At 51.1% G+C, this 14,043-nt stretch overlaps 1 protein-coding gene across 3 annotated transcripts in view; it reads left to right on the top strand.

Moving 5' to 3' along the window:
* The window catches only part of CACNG2 (calcium voltage-gated channel auxiliary subunit gamma 2), a 61,367-nt gene extending 60,570 nt beyond the window's left edge, over window positions 1-797 (top strand). Inside the window, exon 4 of one of the 3 annotated variants that reach the window (XM_039521372.1) lies at window positions 75-797. In XM_039521372.1, coding sequence (XP_039377306.1) covers window positions 75-610 — 536 coding nt within the window. In that variant the 3' untranslated portion in view covers window positions 611-797. The remainder of the gene's footprint in view (window positions 1-74) is intronic. The other 2 variants (XM_039521389.1, XM_039521381.1) reach the window with 2 other exon arrangements.
* Window positions 798-14,043: the final 13,246 nt, after the last annotated feature.

Below are 14,043 nucleotides of genomic sequence, written 5' to 3'. Positions count from 1 at the left end.
ACCTTGCACCGCCTGCTGTCCTTTCCCTCTAGGAAACTCTAATGTTTTCCTCTCTCTCTTACCCTCGCCCGCAGGTCTGAGTAATATAATTGGCATCATTGTGTACATATCAGCCAACGCTGGAGACCCCTCCAAGAGCGACTCCAAGAAGAACAGTTACTCCTATGGTTGGTCCTTCTACTTTGGGGCCCTGTCCTTCATTATAGCTGAGATGGTGGGAGTGCTGGCCGTCCACATGTTTATTGACCGGCACAAACAGCTGCGTGCCAACGCTCGTGCCACGGACTACCTCCAGTCCTCCGCCATCACCCGCATCCCCAGCTACCGCTACCGCTATCAGAGACGCAGTCGCTCCAGCTCCCGTTCCACTGAGCCTTCACACTCCAGGGATGCCTCGCCCGTCGGGATCAAAGGGTTCAATACCCTCCCATCAACGGAGATCTCGATGTATACCCTGACCAGGGACCCCCTGAAGGCTGCTACCACCCCCACCGCCACCTACAATTCCGACAGGGATAACAGTTTCCTCCAGGTTCACAACTGTATCCAGAAAGAGAACAAGGACTCTATCCACACTAACACAGCCAACCGCCGGACCACCCCGGTATGAAGCCGCCGCCAGGAGCTGAAAATGGGGAAGGAGCAGGCGGGAGGTGGGGAGGAAACGGAAGAGGAGGAGCAGGGGCACCAGGGCGGGCAGGGGAGGGAGAAGAGAAAGCATCCATGGGGGAAACCTTCCAAAAGCAAAAAACAAAAACAAAACAACAACAACAACAAGAAAAGAAACAAAAGAAAAGAAACGACAATGACAAAAAAAGTATAAAAAAATAAGAAAAAGGGAAAAAAAAGAAAAAACTTTAAAAACCAAGAGAGATTTAAAAAAAATAGAAAATAAATTCAAAAGAAAATGCATGATTTCCCATGTACCATTATTTTAACATTTAATAAAAACAAATTTTAAAAAGGGAACCAAGAAACAACAACAAAAACAACAAAAAATTAAGTGGGAGGAGGAGGAGGAGGCAGCTCTTTGGATTTTTTCAGGTTTCATTCTTTCATTTTTTTGGTTTGTTTTCTGTTCAGTTTTAACCCGACGTGGACTCACAGGCTCCGGGGGTGGGGGGGTCCCCAGGAAGTGGGGTAGGTGGGTGAGCAGTGATGAGTGTATCTGTGGGAGTTCTAGGAGTTCATGAGGACCCTGGAGATCTTGGGGTTACTTGTGACCTGCTCAGACTTGCCAAGACCCTGGGATCAAAGGTGATTCATGTGTCTCTTGTGGGCCCTTGAAGGGTTAACATTGACTTTCCTGTCCTTGGGAATCCCAGGGATTAATGCTGATTCCCTGGTCCCCAGGGCTCCCAGGGAGTTAATGGTGACCAACCTGGACTCAATAGTCCCTTTGGATCCTGTGGTTAACAGCAACATTGCAAAAAAAAAAAAAGTTTCTAAAAAATAAGTGGCAATTTTTTAATAAAACAAAACCAACTATAAATAAATGTAAATACAGTAAGTGGATTTACTTGCAAGAAAACCAGATAGTATTTTTCTTTTCATTTTTGTTTTCTCCAGCTTTAAACTGTGAAAACTTGGGAGTTGGGGGGAGGGAGGGAGGGAAATGCAAATTAGCGGGGGGGGCTTGTAAAGAGAAAACGGAAATTGAATCCCTTTAACAAAATGAAAATCACTGAGAGGCCGGAGCTCACTGGCTGGCAGGAGGGGAGAGGCTCCCCGCCAGCCACAGGGCTTTGTGCTAGACACACATCTCTCCCTGAGGAGAGGAAGATGCTGCTATTGGGGGGATGGGTGACAGACAGCATAAGGACTATATGCTAATAAGGAGACTAGCACTCACATGCGCACTCCCATCATGCATGCAGTGGATGCTCCCCGGGGTAGGCAGACATGGGATGCCTGCTGCTGTATATACCTTCAAATGTCAGTTTTGCCTAGTCACCAGGAGCCTAACCCCCACCCCTGCTAAAACCAACGAGAGTCTGTCCATTGACCTCAATGGGCATCGGATTGGGCCCCAAGTCTTGGACAGACCTCGTCGCGTACAAGGCCTGATTCCCTACTGCCCTGCCCCTGCGTAGTCATTTACACCCAGCAGGGTGGGTGCAAAGTGCTACCAGATCGGAGGTTCCCCTTTGCTTGCCCCAGTGGTAGCGTTTTACCCTCATTCTGTCCCGGGGCAGTGACTTAACACAGATGCAAGGCAGTGAGGCCCTTGAACTCCTATATACATGCTCTCCTCTTCCTGCTCATACACACACTGGGCCTGATTCTCCTCTCCCGCTGGTTTGACCCCAGATAACTCCACTGCTTCCAGTGCAGTTACTCCTGGGTTACACTGGTGAGCATGAGAGGAGAATCAGGCCTACAGTCTCCCACTCATACGCACACTCGTCTCACCACACCATTGCAGACATCTGCCCTCCCCTCCCTGCTTCCTTCGAGAATGTAAATCCTGCAAACCTCCTCACCGTGCCTGCAGCACCCATCCATCCCAGGACTTGGCCTGACATTTAGCGCCAAGGCTTTGTGCTGAGGAGAATCGATGTGCCAAGGAGGTCCTAGAAACCACTTGTAATTCAGCTCCCTTTATAATGCTGCTACCAGGACACAGAGAGGGATGGCGGGGAGAGTGGGCAAAGCAATATGCCGCTGTGTGTCACTCAGTCAGCTACAGACCAGCCCAGGGCCAGCACAGATTGAGAGAATTCTCCACGGACATACGGACAACAGAATCCCTTCTGTTGCATCCAGGGGCAGGTCCAGGGCTGCGGGTTTATTGAGTGGGTCAGTTGACCCTTTCAGCTGCTCAGCCCCACCCTTGACTCTGTTCCAATTCCTGCTGCTCCAGTTTTAAAAGTCGTTAAGTCCCATGGTTCAGCTCCCACTGGAGTGTAGACACTGTTCCTAAAACGATTCCTGGCCCCAGATATTGCTGCTTTATCCTACTTTCCCTCTCAGCACAGGAAAGTGGGGTTCCTTCCAGGGCAGGGTTGGGGAGCAGCATGTGGGAAATTTAAGTCCAAGGTTAAACGAATTCTCTTTAGGTCTTGAGGGGAAGGTCTGGCGCTGATGGAGAAGCACAGAGAAAGCTTAGATGAAACTGACCATCTAGGTGGCATGCCTCAGTCTGTACTGGGTGTCTGGGATTCCTGCTGAATTCCAGTCACCTCCCAGCCTGCCATCCCCACCTGGTCCCCAGGCCTTTTAAAATGTAAAAGAATAGATGAAAAATAACCCCCTCCCTCCACCTCCAAGCACTGAATTAAAATTGGTTTCCCAAACTCCGGCGTAGACAGAGTACGGTGTTTTGGTTTAAATCCAAAGCTGCTTTTGAGAACTTGATGCCCACAAAGTTCTTGAGCATTCGCAGAGTGGAACGAGAAGATGAGTGAGCACCTGGGTGTGAGAGAGGGGGAGAGAAGGGGGAGGACTAGGACTGGCGGGGAAGTTTTTTCTAAGGATATTGCTCATGTCCAGCTCAAACCAGTTCAAGAAACCAACCTCCATTTTCTTTATTTTGTGGGGTTTTTTTCAGACTGTTAAAAAGAAAAAAATTTAAAAAACAGAAAATTACAAAAAAAAAATCCTGGTACATGAAATAAAGATTTTTTTTTTTATAACTTGGTCCTCGTTTATGTGGCTTTATTGGGAGGTCTTGAGGAAAAGAATTCTTGGCCTGCCAGAGGAGTCCCTCGGGGGAACAGTGACACAGAGTAGTTTGGAGGGAAGTGTTGGTCCGGTTAGGAGTTCTGGCTGATGTTGCCACTTTGTCTGGTTTTCCCACATGTTTGCGGCCCAGGAAGAAAGGATAACGTGGGGGCCTGAGGGGGAATAGGTTTTGCCATCCTTATGTTCGAACTAAATGCAATTAAACTGGAGTTGTTGGTGTGTTTGTTTTCTGGAATAGCAGACATGAGACAAGGTGCATTGTGCGCTTTTCACCTCTTCTTCTGAAGCATCCTGATGACAGGCCAGTTATCTGGCAGTGTTGCCAACTCCCGCAATGTTAGTAATGTATTTTAAAGCCCCAGCTCCTGGAGTCCAGGGATTATCTGAGAATCTCAGCTTTCATTTCAAAATAAAAAGTTTCTAGCCCTTGTAGCTATGGAGAAAAGTCTGCAAATATGAAGCTAATGCAGCCCCAAAACCAGAAGGCAAATTAAAAAAAACACAACTTTTTTAAAAATCTCATGTGTTTTAAACCATTCATTATTTTTGGGGTGCTTGACTCATAATCTTTGAATGCTTGAAGCTGGCAATACTAGGCTGGCAGAGAGGCAGTAGGGTTCAAGCAGCTGCAAGCAGGTTCAAGGAATTAGGAAATGGGTCCGGGACCAGACCCCAAGGGGAGCCTCCTCAGATAGACACCCTTTGTATTAATTGTCTGGGTCTGTTACATCCTGGCGCCTTCAGATGTCCAAAGCATGACTGGAAAATATGGGGATAGATATTTGTGGGCAATTTGGGAGGAGGGAGGAAGCCCATGTGAGTGGAATCAGCTGCCCTTGGCAGTCAGTGTCTATAGAGAAGAAACTCCACGCTGGAGGGGAGTGAGGCAGAGGAACAAGGATGGGGTGAACTGGCTCACCAGAAATTTAACTGAGTTACCAAGTCTTTGCCCAAAATTCAAACTCACCCCATCCCCGCTCCCTGATGTGCAGCCAGAACTCAAACCGGATCCTCAGACTTTTGTCCTAAACTCAAAGGAACCCAGTATCATCAACATCTCCCTCCCCCTGCCACACTCACACACGCACAACTTTGATGGGGCTAGTTAGTGGTCATTTTGTTTCCAATTTCACTTTTGCAGGCTGTTTGCTTCCTAGTTCCAGCCAAAAGCAACGCTGCTTAAACCCCTGCAAGGAAAGGCTGTTGTCTGTGGAACGGGGGCCTGGCTGGAACCAGGAAGTAATGGAGAGGGGAAATGGCCTGACAAGAGGGCTCCGGACTTGACACAGCCAGGAGAGTAGGAGTGACTGAACTACTACCAAGCCTTCTGGAGCTTTGCCTGATGCTGAGTAGGGGCTGCCAGGGAAGGAGGTGACACACAGCTGAACAGGAAGGAAGAATCTCTGCATTAAGCAAATAGAGAGCAGCTGGATGGAGGCAAAAGCTAGTGGGGAGATATACCAGCTTATACCAGAGCTGGGAAGAAAACCCAGTAAAGGGCAGAATCCAGCCAGAGAAATTAACCAGCCAGTGATGAGAAGTGTGAGGAGGAGACACAGGGTTCCTGCCCCTTCCGACACAAAGGGCAGAGTGGGTAAAGCAAAGTCAGCGGAAGGCAGATCCAGCACGTCCATAGGCATGAAAAAGGCCTGGTGGTGTGAAGGAGATGCTGGGTTAGGGCAGGCTTGAGAGGCCATGCAGGCGGGGGCAAGCCCGCATCCCTGCTGTTTGCTGTTCAAGGGATAACGATGGTGCTGGTGGCTCAGAAGGAGCAGCAGTGAAAAACCCCTCAGGTACGTGAATAGCACCAATGGGGAGGGGAGGGAGTGAGCATCCAGAGCCCTGCTAATATTAAACTGATGATGCTGGTTACGAACACTGCATTTCTCAGGCCCCTTCCATCTGAAGACATGAAAACACTTTGCAAACAGTAACACCTACAGACTCGCAGAGCCATAGTCTCTCTAGGTCAGGATCCTTATCAGAGAAGAAACAAGAGGCACATGAGGAAAATGACTTGCTCAAGGTCACGCAGTGATGCAGTGGCAGACCCTGAAATAGAGCCCAGCTCTCCTGACTCTCAGTCCCCTGTTCTAACCACTAGGCCATACTGTGTAGAAGAACCCAACCAGGAGGAGCGGAACTGAACCCCTGACTCACAGACACAGGATGGCAGCATATGAACAAAGGGGAAGCCTTTGCAGGGGGTTCAGAATCTCACAGGGAGGGGGGAGGAAATGTTCTTGCAAGGAGGAGCCAGAGCAAGCTAGGGGTAGGGGGGTGCAGATGCTTGTGGAGGGAGAGGTGAGGAACAGTACTCTGGGAGGCACAGATCCTGACAGCAGCATGGGTGAGCTGTGCGGGGAAGAGTGGCAAGGCAGGCGAAATGGCAGAGAAAGTGACAGTAAGAAAAACCCAGAGACGATCTCATAGGGGAGGGGGATATTAGATTTGCTCCTAGTCCTAGCCTTGATGCTTGGGGGCAGAGGGGACTTGTCATGGCTCGTACCTGGAGGCTCATGGATTCGGGGCTGGATGTCCAGGACACTGCAGAGCTTCGGTGCCTGCAACCTGGCAGCACAGGAGTTAGCATGCTGGAGTCACCGGTGCACTGTGCCTGACAGTGTGGGTGCCACCAGGGTGACTAATTCCTGGTTTCTGCAGGGAATATTACACTTCCCCCCAGCCCCAATCTCCTTGTTGCAGCCCCACCAAAAAGACAGACACTTGCTGCTGCAGTACTTCTATTTTGTAGCTGCCACTTTCTGGATTGAAGGGGGAGCTGGTAACCAACTGTCTTTGAATCTGTTGGAAAGGTCACAGCAAAAGCCACTGCTCCTCGGCCTGAGTGAACAGCCTCAGCAGCTAAACCAGCACGGAGGAGACAGATTGTGACGGCTCCCGGGTCTCCTGCATTGGCAGTGCAGGGCACTAACCACTGGCGCTCCTAACCCACCTGCTCCCACAGGACAGCAGTCCGGGCAGGAAAACCTGACTAGCTTGTGTGGCAGCGTTCGCCAGAAATCCGACTTGGAACCTTCCACTCCAGATAGGCTAGAATCCCACCCCTCCTCTGCAGACGGAGACGCTTTGAACTGATGTGTGGGAGCAGCAGGGTTAATTCTGCTGTGCGACTGGGCCAAAGGCAGAACAACTCTCTGGGAATGAAGGGGTTGAAGCAGCAGGTTGGCTCTCCCTGGGCTGAAAGTGATGGATTACAGTATGTCCTCTGTATTAATAGCACTGCAGTTCTCTCCTCTGACTCTTGCACCCGCCTGCTGCATCTTGCACTGATCAATACTGGGGCCTTGCATTAAAATTCCACAGTTATCTCCTCTGGTCACTTGTAAACACCCTCTCTGCCCCAGCGCTCTCTTCTCTCCTCCGTTCGCTAGCTATCTGTCTCCCTCCCCCCTGTTCTCTTACACTCCTTTTCTTCCCTCCTCCACAGTCCTCCTAATTAGCATCCACTTCCCTTTCCTGGGGCCAAGCTTTGCCCCAACCTGCTGCATATAAGTCCCTTACTCCCATTAAGTACAAAGGGCATGGCCTATATCTCCCCAGGGAGCACCGCACACACAAAGCCATGGTGTGATGCAGCATGGCTGTGTTAGAAAGGATACGGCACCGCAACTCCCTTCCTTCCCCCTATTGCCGCATTGGGGTGCTGGGAGACTGACCATGACCAAGCTATAGAATATGGCCCTTCATTCAACATTGAGTCACAGCTGTTGTTTCAAGCTGGAGCTCCTGGGGTTGCTGAGCTTCCATTGCCATTTCTCTAGTTTACCCTCTCTGGGTTCATCCCCAGGGCAGTGAGATCTGTCCCCTCTCCCTTACTCTTTTCCCTTTAACTCTTTTCGCTTTCCCTCCTGCTCTGGACATCACTTAATCCATGCCTGTCCCGTTCCTCCTCCCATCTTTCCACCTCCTCACATCTGCCCCTGAACAGACACCCAGCAGTCCATTAAAGTTATCTGCCTACCTTCTTCCACTTGCCCTGTCCTTTCATTCCAGCAAGGATCCTCCTGCTGAATAACTATCCTCCAGATTTCCAGGGCCTGCCTATCCATTGCCCTGTGTAAGGCACTACCAAATCCAAATGGGATTCACCTAGCAACAGGTAGAAATGGCAGCCCGTGGCTTGAGGAAGCAGGTTCCTAGAGCCTGGGAGTATGACCGAGTGCTGCTCCTCACCCCATGCCCTGAGCAGAGGACACTGCTGGAATAGCAGAGCGCTTACCCCTTGGTTCCCAGTGTGGGGGACAGAGCCAGCAGATGCAGCTGTCTGGGGGAGCCAAGGCTGCCTACTCCTTAGTCAGCAATGGGAGATAGGTGCTCACTTCCTTCTGTGCCCTCTGCTGTCTCCATAACACTCCCGGCCCCCACCAGCCCAGAGGACAAGAGGCTGGGTCTGGAGATCTAAACCTAGATCTCCCAAGTCCCACATGGCAGGGCAGGAGCATTAATCTCACAGCTCATTCAACTTGTGTTGGACCCTGGCAGCGGGATGGGGCCAGGGATCTGAAATGGCCTGGCAGCACAGTGAGCTGATTGCAGGGCACCAGGACCTCATCCTTCCTCTTTCCCCTTTTTCTTCCTTTCCCTCTCGGCCGCTGCTCTTCTCCCTTTTTCGCTCCGTGCTGGCGTGGTGCACAGCGGGCACTGCTGCCTCCTGCAGGCTGGTATCAAAGCTCAGAGGAAGCCTGCACTGGCCCTTTGATCTGCATGTTTCACGCTGCCAGAACAAGCCAGTGGGATGCCTCATCCCAGAGATAATTAGAGGCGCCTGGTGTTCCATTTCCACTCATCCTCCAGGGACCCCTTCCACAAGCAGCGGCAATGGGCCTGCCTGGAGAACGAGGGCACAAGGAAGCGATGGAGCTCCAGAGCACGCCAGGAGCCCATTCAGCAGAGAACAGGTTCAGAGCTGAGGGCCCTGTTACTACAACGGGCATCATACACACACACGTACCAGGAAGAAGGCAGGCCTGCACATGGGCCTACTCTTCTGGGGCATAACCATCCTCCCATTCTACTCTCCCCTCCACCTGCTTCTACTCTAGGGTGAGACATGGTCCCCCTCCCCCTTCTGGTTCCTTGCCAGCCTCACCAGGACAGAGAGGCCTGAGTGGCCCAGTACTGAAGAATGGGACTGGGAGGTGCTGAAAGAGCCAGTGACCTCTCCATCCCCACTGCATTGTTGCCCCGTCCCTGGGTGGCTCTCGGAAGTTGCTGGCCTCTCCTTCATGGCTATGCATGGCCAGGCCTGAGACAGACTGGGAGAAGGCTGGGGTGAATTCTCCCTGGCTGGAAAAGCCATCATCTGAGCTAGGGACTTATAAGATACCCCTCACCAGAGTAGCGGAGCACCTTGCAATGCTCCTGGAGCAAGAGAACAGAAGGAGGCAATTATGCAAAGCACTAGCAGGTAGGAGCTAGGTATTAATAATAGTGTCATACGAAAGTAGAGTCAGGAGCCCCTGGACCAGCTCCCAGAGGGGACAATCATGGCAAGAAAGGATGGATCAGCGAATAGGGCTCTGGATGGGGACCTACGAGACCTGCGTTCAGTTCCTGGCTCGGCCACAGACTCCTTGCGTGGTCTTGGGCAGGCCAATCTACCCTCTGCCTCAAGTCCCCATCTATAAAATGGGAATAATCTTTCCCTACCTCCCAAGGTGTTGGGAGGCTAAAATCCATTCCAGCGTGTGATGCGCTCATGCTATGGTGGTGGGGGGGCCACATCATTACCGAACTGTGGAGAAAGTGATTCCTCCTTGGGATGTGGCCTGTCCAGCAGGGATATGTGATTCTCTGCCAGGGAGAGATCTCCGTGCCTGGGGTCGGTGGATCAGTGGTTCCGTCCTAGGACTCTGGAGTGGGATGCTTATTCTGCCCAAACCCCAGAGGTGTTTTTAAGGTACAGGGGATTGCGAGTGAGAGACAGGGAAGGGATAAGGTTCTGGGGCCAAACATTGTCAATTTAGTTCAGGCCCCAAGGGGTGCAGATGGGGGCAGGCTTTATATAATAATAATAAATAACTGAGCACTTACACTGCACTGTTCATGTTCAAAGCACTTCCAAACATTAACTAATGAATCTGTCTAGTAAGGAATGTTTTAAAAGAGCAGAGCTGAAAGCAAATGGCTCATAGGTGGCTGCGAGCACATTTCCCCTGTTTTCAGGGGTGGATTAAGCCTATATTGGGCTTGATCCCTCAAAACCACCCTCCCCAAGGCCCCCCACCACCACATTCTTGGGTCACTGGCACTGGGTGCTACCCTTGCCACCCTAATCAGAGTCACACTTCCCAGCTGCTGCCTGCCTTCCCCCACTGTCCCTCAGGTCATGTTGTGAAGTGATCTGTGAAGTGGAGTGGAGTGGAGGAGTGGGCACCATGGATTTAGGATGCATGTCCTCTCTAAGTCCTGTGCTGGCAGCAGATGGCCAGCTGGCAGCAATCAGCTGTGCTTTACCCTGTCTGCTGCTCACTGACTCACACTATGTCAGGTATCCTGCCACTGCAGGGTCCGGATCCTGCAGCCTCTCCCAAAGGGTTAATGGTGCCCAGGCTGAGGAGACAGCATTGCCCTGCGGGAGACGACTTGTGGCTGCTCACGTGGGTCTGGAAGTCCTCAGCTTTACTCTTCCTCTTTATTTTTCTGTCTAAGCATTGGCCTCATCTACCCGGCTTTCCTTACCTCTTCCCGTGGTAGCTTCCATCCGCAGGCTTGGTGCAGTCCCTTCTGAGGATACATGCCTGGCCTAGCAGGGCGGGGATAAATCTGCCTGGCTCTTTACTATGAGATCAATCAATGTACTGTAGTATCAGCTGGCAAGCCCACCCCACAGGGAGTCAAGAGCTAGCAGACCATTCATAACTCAGGAGGAGTGGAGCTGTGATATGCTAACCCTGACCCCAATAGGACACAGTCATGGGGAGCTCCCATGCCCCCAGCACTGCAGTATGAAAGGTTTGTCAGCGGGGGATTTCTTTTCCTCAGTTTTAGGTGCCATGGGCCAGACAGGCCTTTTAACAGGAGGAACTCTGGGAACCACCTGAGTGCCACCAGGCCGCACTTGCCCAGTACAATCACATGGGCAGAGGGATTTGAGGAAGTGGGAAGGGCTCCTGAATTGGGGTGGGAGGGAAGAGGAGCTGGAACTATGTCACTGGGGCACTGCCCCACTCAAAACCATGAGAAAACAAAATCCATGGAAAACGAATGTGCCCTTGTCCCAGTGCTGTGCACCATTCCTAGCTGGTCATGGAACAGGATGGACCTTCCAGCTGAAGGACTGACATAAAGGCAGCCACTCCAATGCCCCGAGTTATATAGGGCAAGTTCTAGTAGGGGGTGCAAATAGAAGAAACAGCAGCAATCGCCTTCCCTGAATAGCCAGGCAGCTGCAGCTGAGAACTGAGGGTCACTTTCAATATGAGCACGCACAACTAAGGCAAGTTAGTGTGAGCGGCTGTAGACCTGCCCCTGGGTGGTGCCTGAGTTTGCTTCTGGCTACAAAGGGTCTGATGTGAATGTTAACTCTCCTCATCCTCAGATGTCCCTCTAAGTGAATGTTCCATAGTGTGGTCCTGTTAGCCTGGAGCACTGTTTGTTCTCATTTCTGTGTGATCTACACTAACAGCCGTGCATGTGGGAAACCTGGGGCCTTTGATATTAAAATATTCCAGGGCATTAAACACCACTGTGCTGAGTATGTCTGATGTTGGATCACAGAGAGAGGGAACTCATTCTTCCAGAGGTGAGCAACAAAGGCCAACCCCACAGCTCTTGCTGCAGTACTTCCTAAAGCCTGGTTTGATGCTGCTTCAGGCAGCGCATTTATAATCCACTGGCTAAACACGGGGTCAGGTTGCCCTCTAGTGACTGCCTCACATAGCATCCTAAGAGCTCCGCTACTGTTGTCAGTGAATGTGGATTCTCTTTCATCAAGAGACAGTGAACTCTGGTTTTGAAGTAGAATGATGGGTCTGGAATCTCTCCCCCCTGCTGGGGATCATGATATCTGTGTGTCTGCAGCATGGGCTTTTGTTGCATGCTCATCAGGGCTAGCTCTGCCATTGCAGCTGGACCTGTATCAGCTTGAACTGAGGTCTTTTAATCATGAGGCCAGCGCTCTCGCCAAGCCTGTGCTTTAGGGTCGAGCCCAGCTGTTTCCTGACACTAGCAGAGTTGATACAAGTTAACTTTTTGGCAGAGAGCTGTCACCCTGCTGGCAGGGCTCACTCTTAGGCCAACGGGAGGAGCTGGTCTCTTTCCTGGGTACCAAAGGGTGCGTGACCCCAGACTGAGCCTGCTGGTCTTTATTAATGCACGTGCTGTGCCCAGCGGTGCTGGGGTGGCAGGGGAGTGGGAGTGGAGTGCAGAGCCTTCAGCATCTAGGTCCCCAGTCCAGTGAGGCCCAGGGGTTGTAGTGCCAACGTTGTATCACAGTGACAGCTGTTATGGAAAATGAGGGTGGGGAGGTCTCAGTGCACTCTGTGCTGACTGGGTGCTGGTGGTGTGGCAAGTTCTACGGCCACTGGCGCCAAGTAGCCCTGGCACTGGTAGTTTCAGGACAGAGGCCGAGGATTAAGGTGGCTGTGGAGATGAGCTCACCCCTAGGGGTGGATCCTCAAGGACAGTAGCAAGGGGTTGGCAAGGGAGACAGTGTGTAGGAAGCTTGCTCTGTGGCTGGTCCTACCCCTTCTGTACCAGCCTTGGAAATAAAGTACAGGGCTTCTCCACTCTCCAGGGACCAGTCCAGCGGAACCTTTCACCACCATTTCATTCTCTTCATTCTTTTTTAATTCTCTAAATGTATTTATCGATTGATTGAAAGAGTGTTGGGCGCTGGGTCTTTTCATTCCTTAGGAGGCAGTGCCATCCAGTGGAATAAGCTCAGCATAGCAGGAAGAGGCTTCCCTTCTCCAATCCTTCTCTTACCGGAATAACATCTAGTTCTTACAGCATTTCAACAATAGATCTCAAAGCACTTTACCAAGGAGGGCAGTATCATCATCCCTATTTTACAGGTGGGGAAACTGAGGCACAGATAAGGGATTTGTTTTACCCAAGGTCACCCAGGAGGCCTGTGGCAGAGCTGTGACTAGAACCCAGGCCTCCTGACTCCCATCCCAATATTTCACTAGCACCCACCATGTGCCAGGTGCTAGCGATACAGCCCTGAAGAGCTTCCAATCTAAGATGACCCTTAGGTCATTAAGAGGAGAAGTAAATAACTGAAATGCAAGAAATAGATTTTATTAAAATTATTTTTACAGTAGCACCTAAAGGCACCAACTGAGTTCAGTGCCCTCATTGTGCCAGGTGCTACTCAAACACAGTCAGAGTCAGTCCCTGCCTCAGACAGCTTACAATCTAAATAGACAAGACAGAAAAAGGGGAAGGGAAACTGAGGCACAGAGCGGGGAAGCCACTTGCCCAGTGTCACAATGCAGGTCAGTGTCAGCGCTGGGAATAAACCAAGATCTCCTGACTCCCAGTCCAGTGCCTGTCCACTGACTAGACCACACTACCTCATACGAAGGAGGGAAGCCTGTATTTGCCTTCAGATTTGCAAAGAATGTTTTCCAGTTAAGCACGGCTCCCAGCTCTCCCTTCCAGCTTCTCCCAGTGGAGCTGCTCGCTGTTGGCATTCTCCCTTACCCTCGGCAAGAGGTCTCATCATGGACACAATTAATATTATTTATTTACGTATGTGTTGTACTCACTTCTGTACAAGACACAATGCAGGCAGCCTGTGAGTGTGTACAGCTTTAGCAATGGAGGCCAGATGTTTAGCAGGGGCACTCTGATGAGTAATTAAAGTTTGTTATTTGGCCAGCCAGCAGTGCAGCCGACACAAAACTGTTATGCTAAACTCAGTGGGGGAATTGTTGGGTGGCAGGTGTATCCCAAAAAGCAGAGACAAGCACAACAGCAAGCCAGCTCACCCTCCACTAAGGGCTGTAGCTGCTCCAGTCCCCAGCAGATGTTGAGCTTGTTAGGCCAAAGGAGGGAGGGGTTTGTTCAGGAGGCACAGCACAGTCTGGGGACGTTTCAAGTATGCTGATAAAATCCCACTCGCCAGTTCTGCTGGTTAGAAGCTATGTGGGATCACATGCCTATCCCCACCCCTGCTGCTCTCTCACAATGTTTCACAATTGCGGTGTTCTTCTGTAGTCATCAGGGAGTTCAGGAAACCTCCCCTTTCCATCATCCCAGACTAATTTACTCCTCTATATTAAAGCCCATCGACACCCCCTCTGCGCTGTCCTGCATGGTGCTGTCCGTACAGTCCAGGGAGCTGGTTGCCTCAATTCAGAGGCAAAGCTCAGATCTGACCTCTAG

The sequence above is a fragment of the Mauremys reevesii genome, linkage group 1 (assembly GCF_016161935.1).
Source record: "Mauremys reevesii isolate NIE-2019 linkage group 1, ASM1616193v1, whole genome shotgun sequence".
Lineage (NCBI taxonomy): Eukaryota > Metazoa > Chordata > Testudines > Geoemydidae > Mauremys > Mauremys reevesii.
Note: the sequence above shows the minus strand (reverse complement) of the source record. Positions and strands in the feature narration are given on the sequence as shown.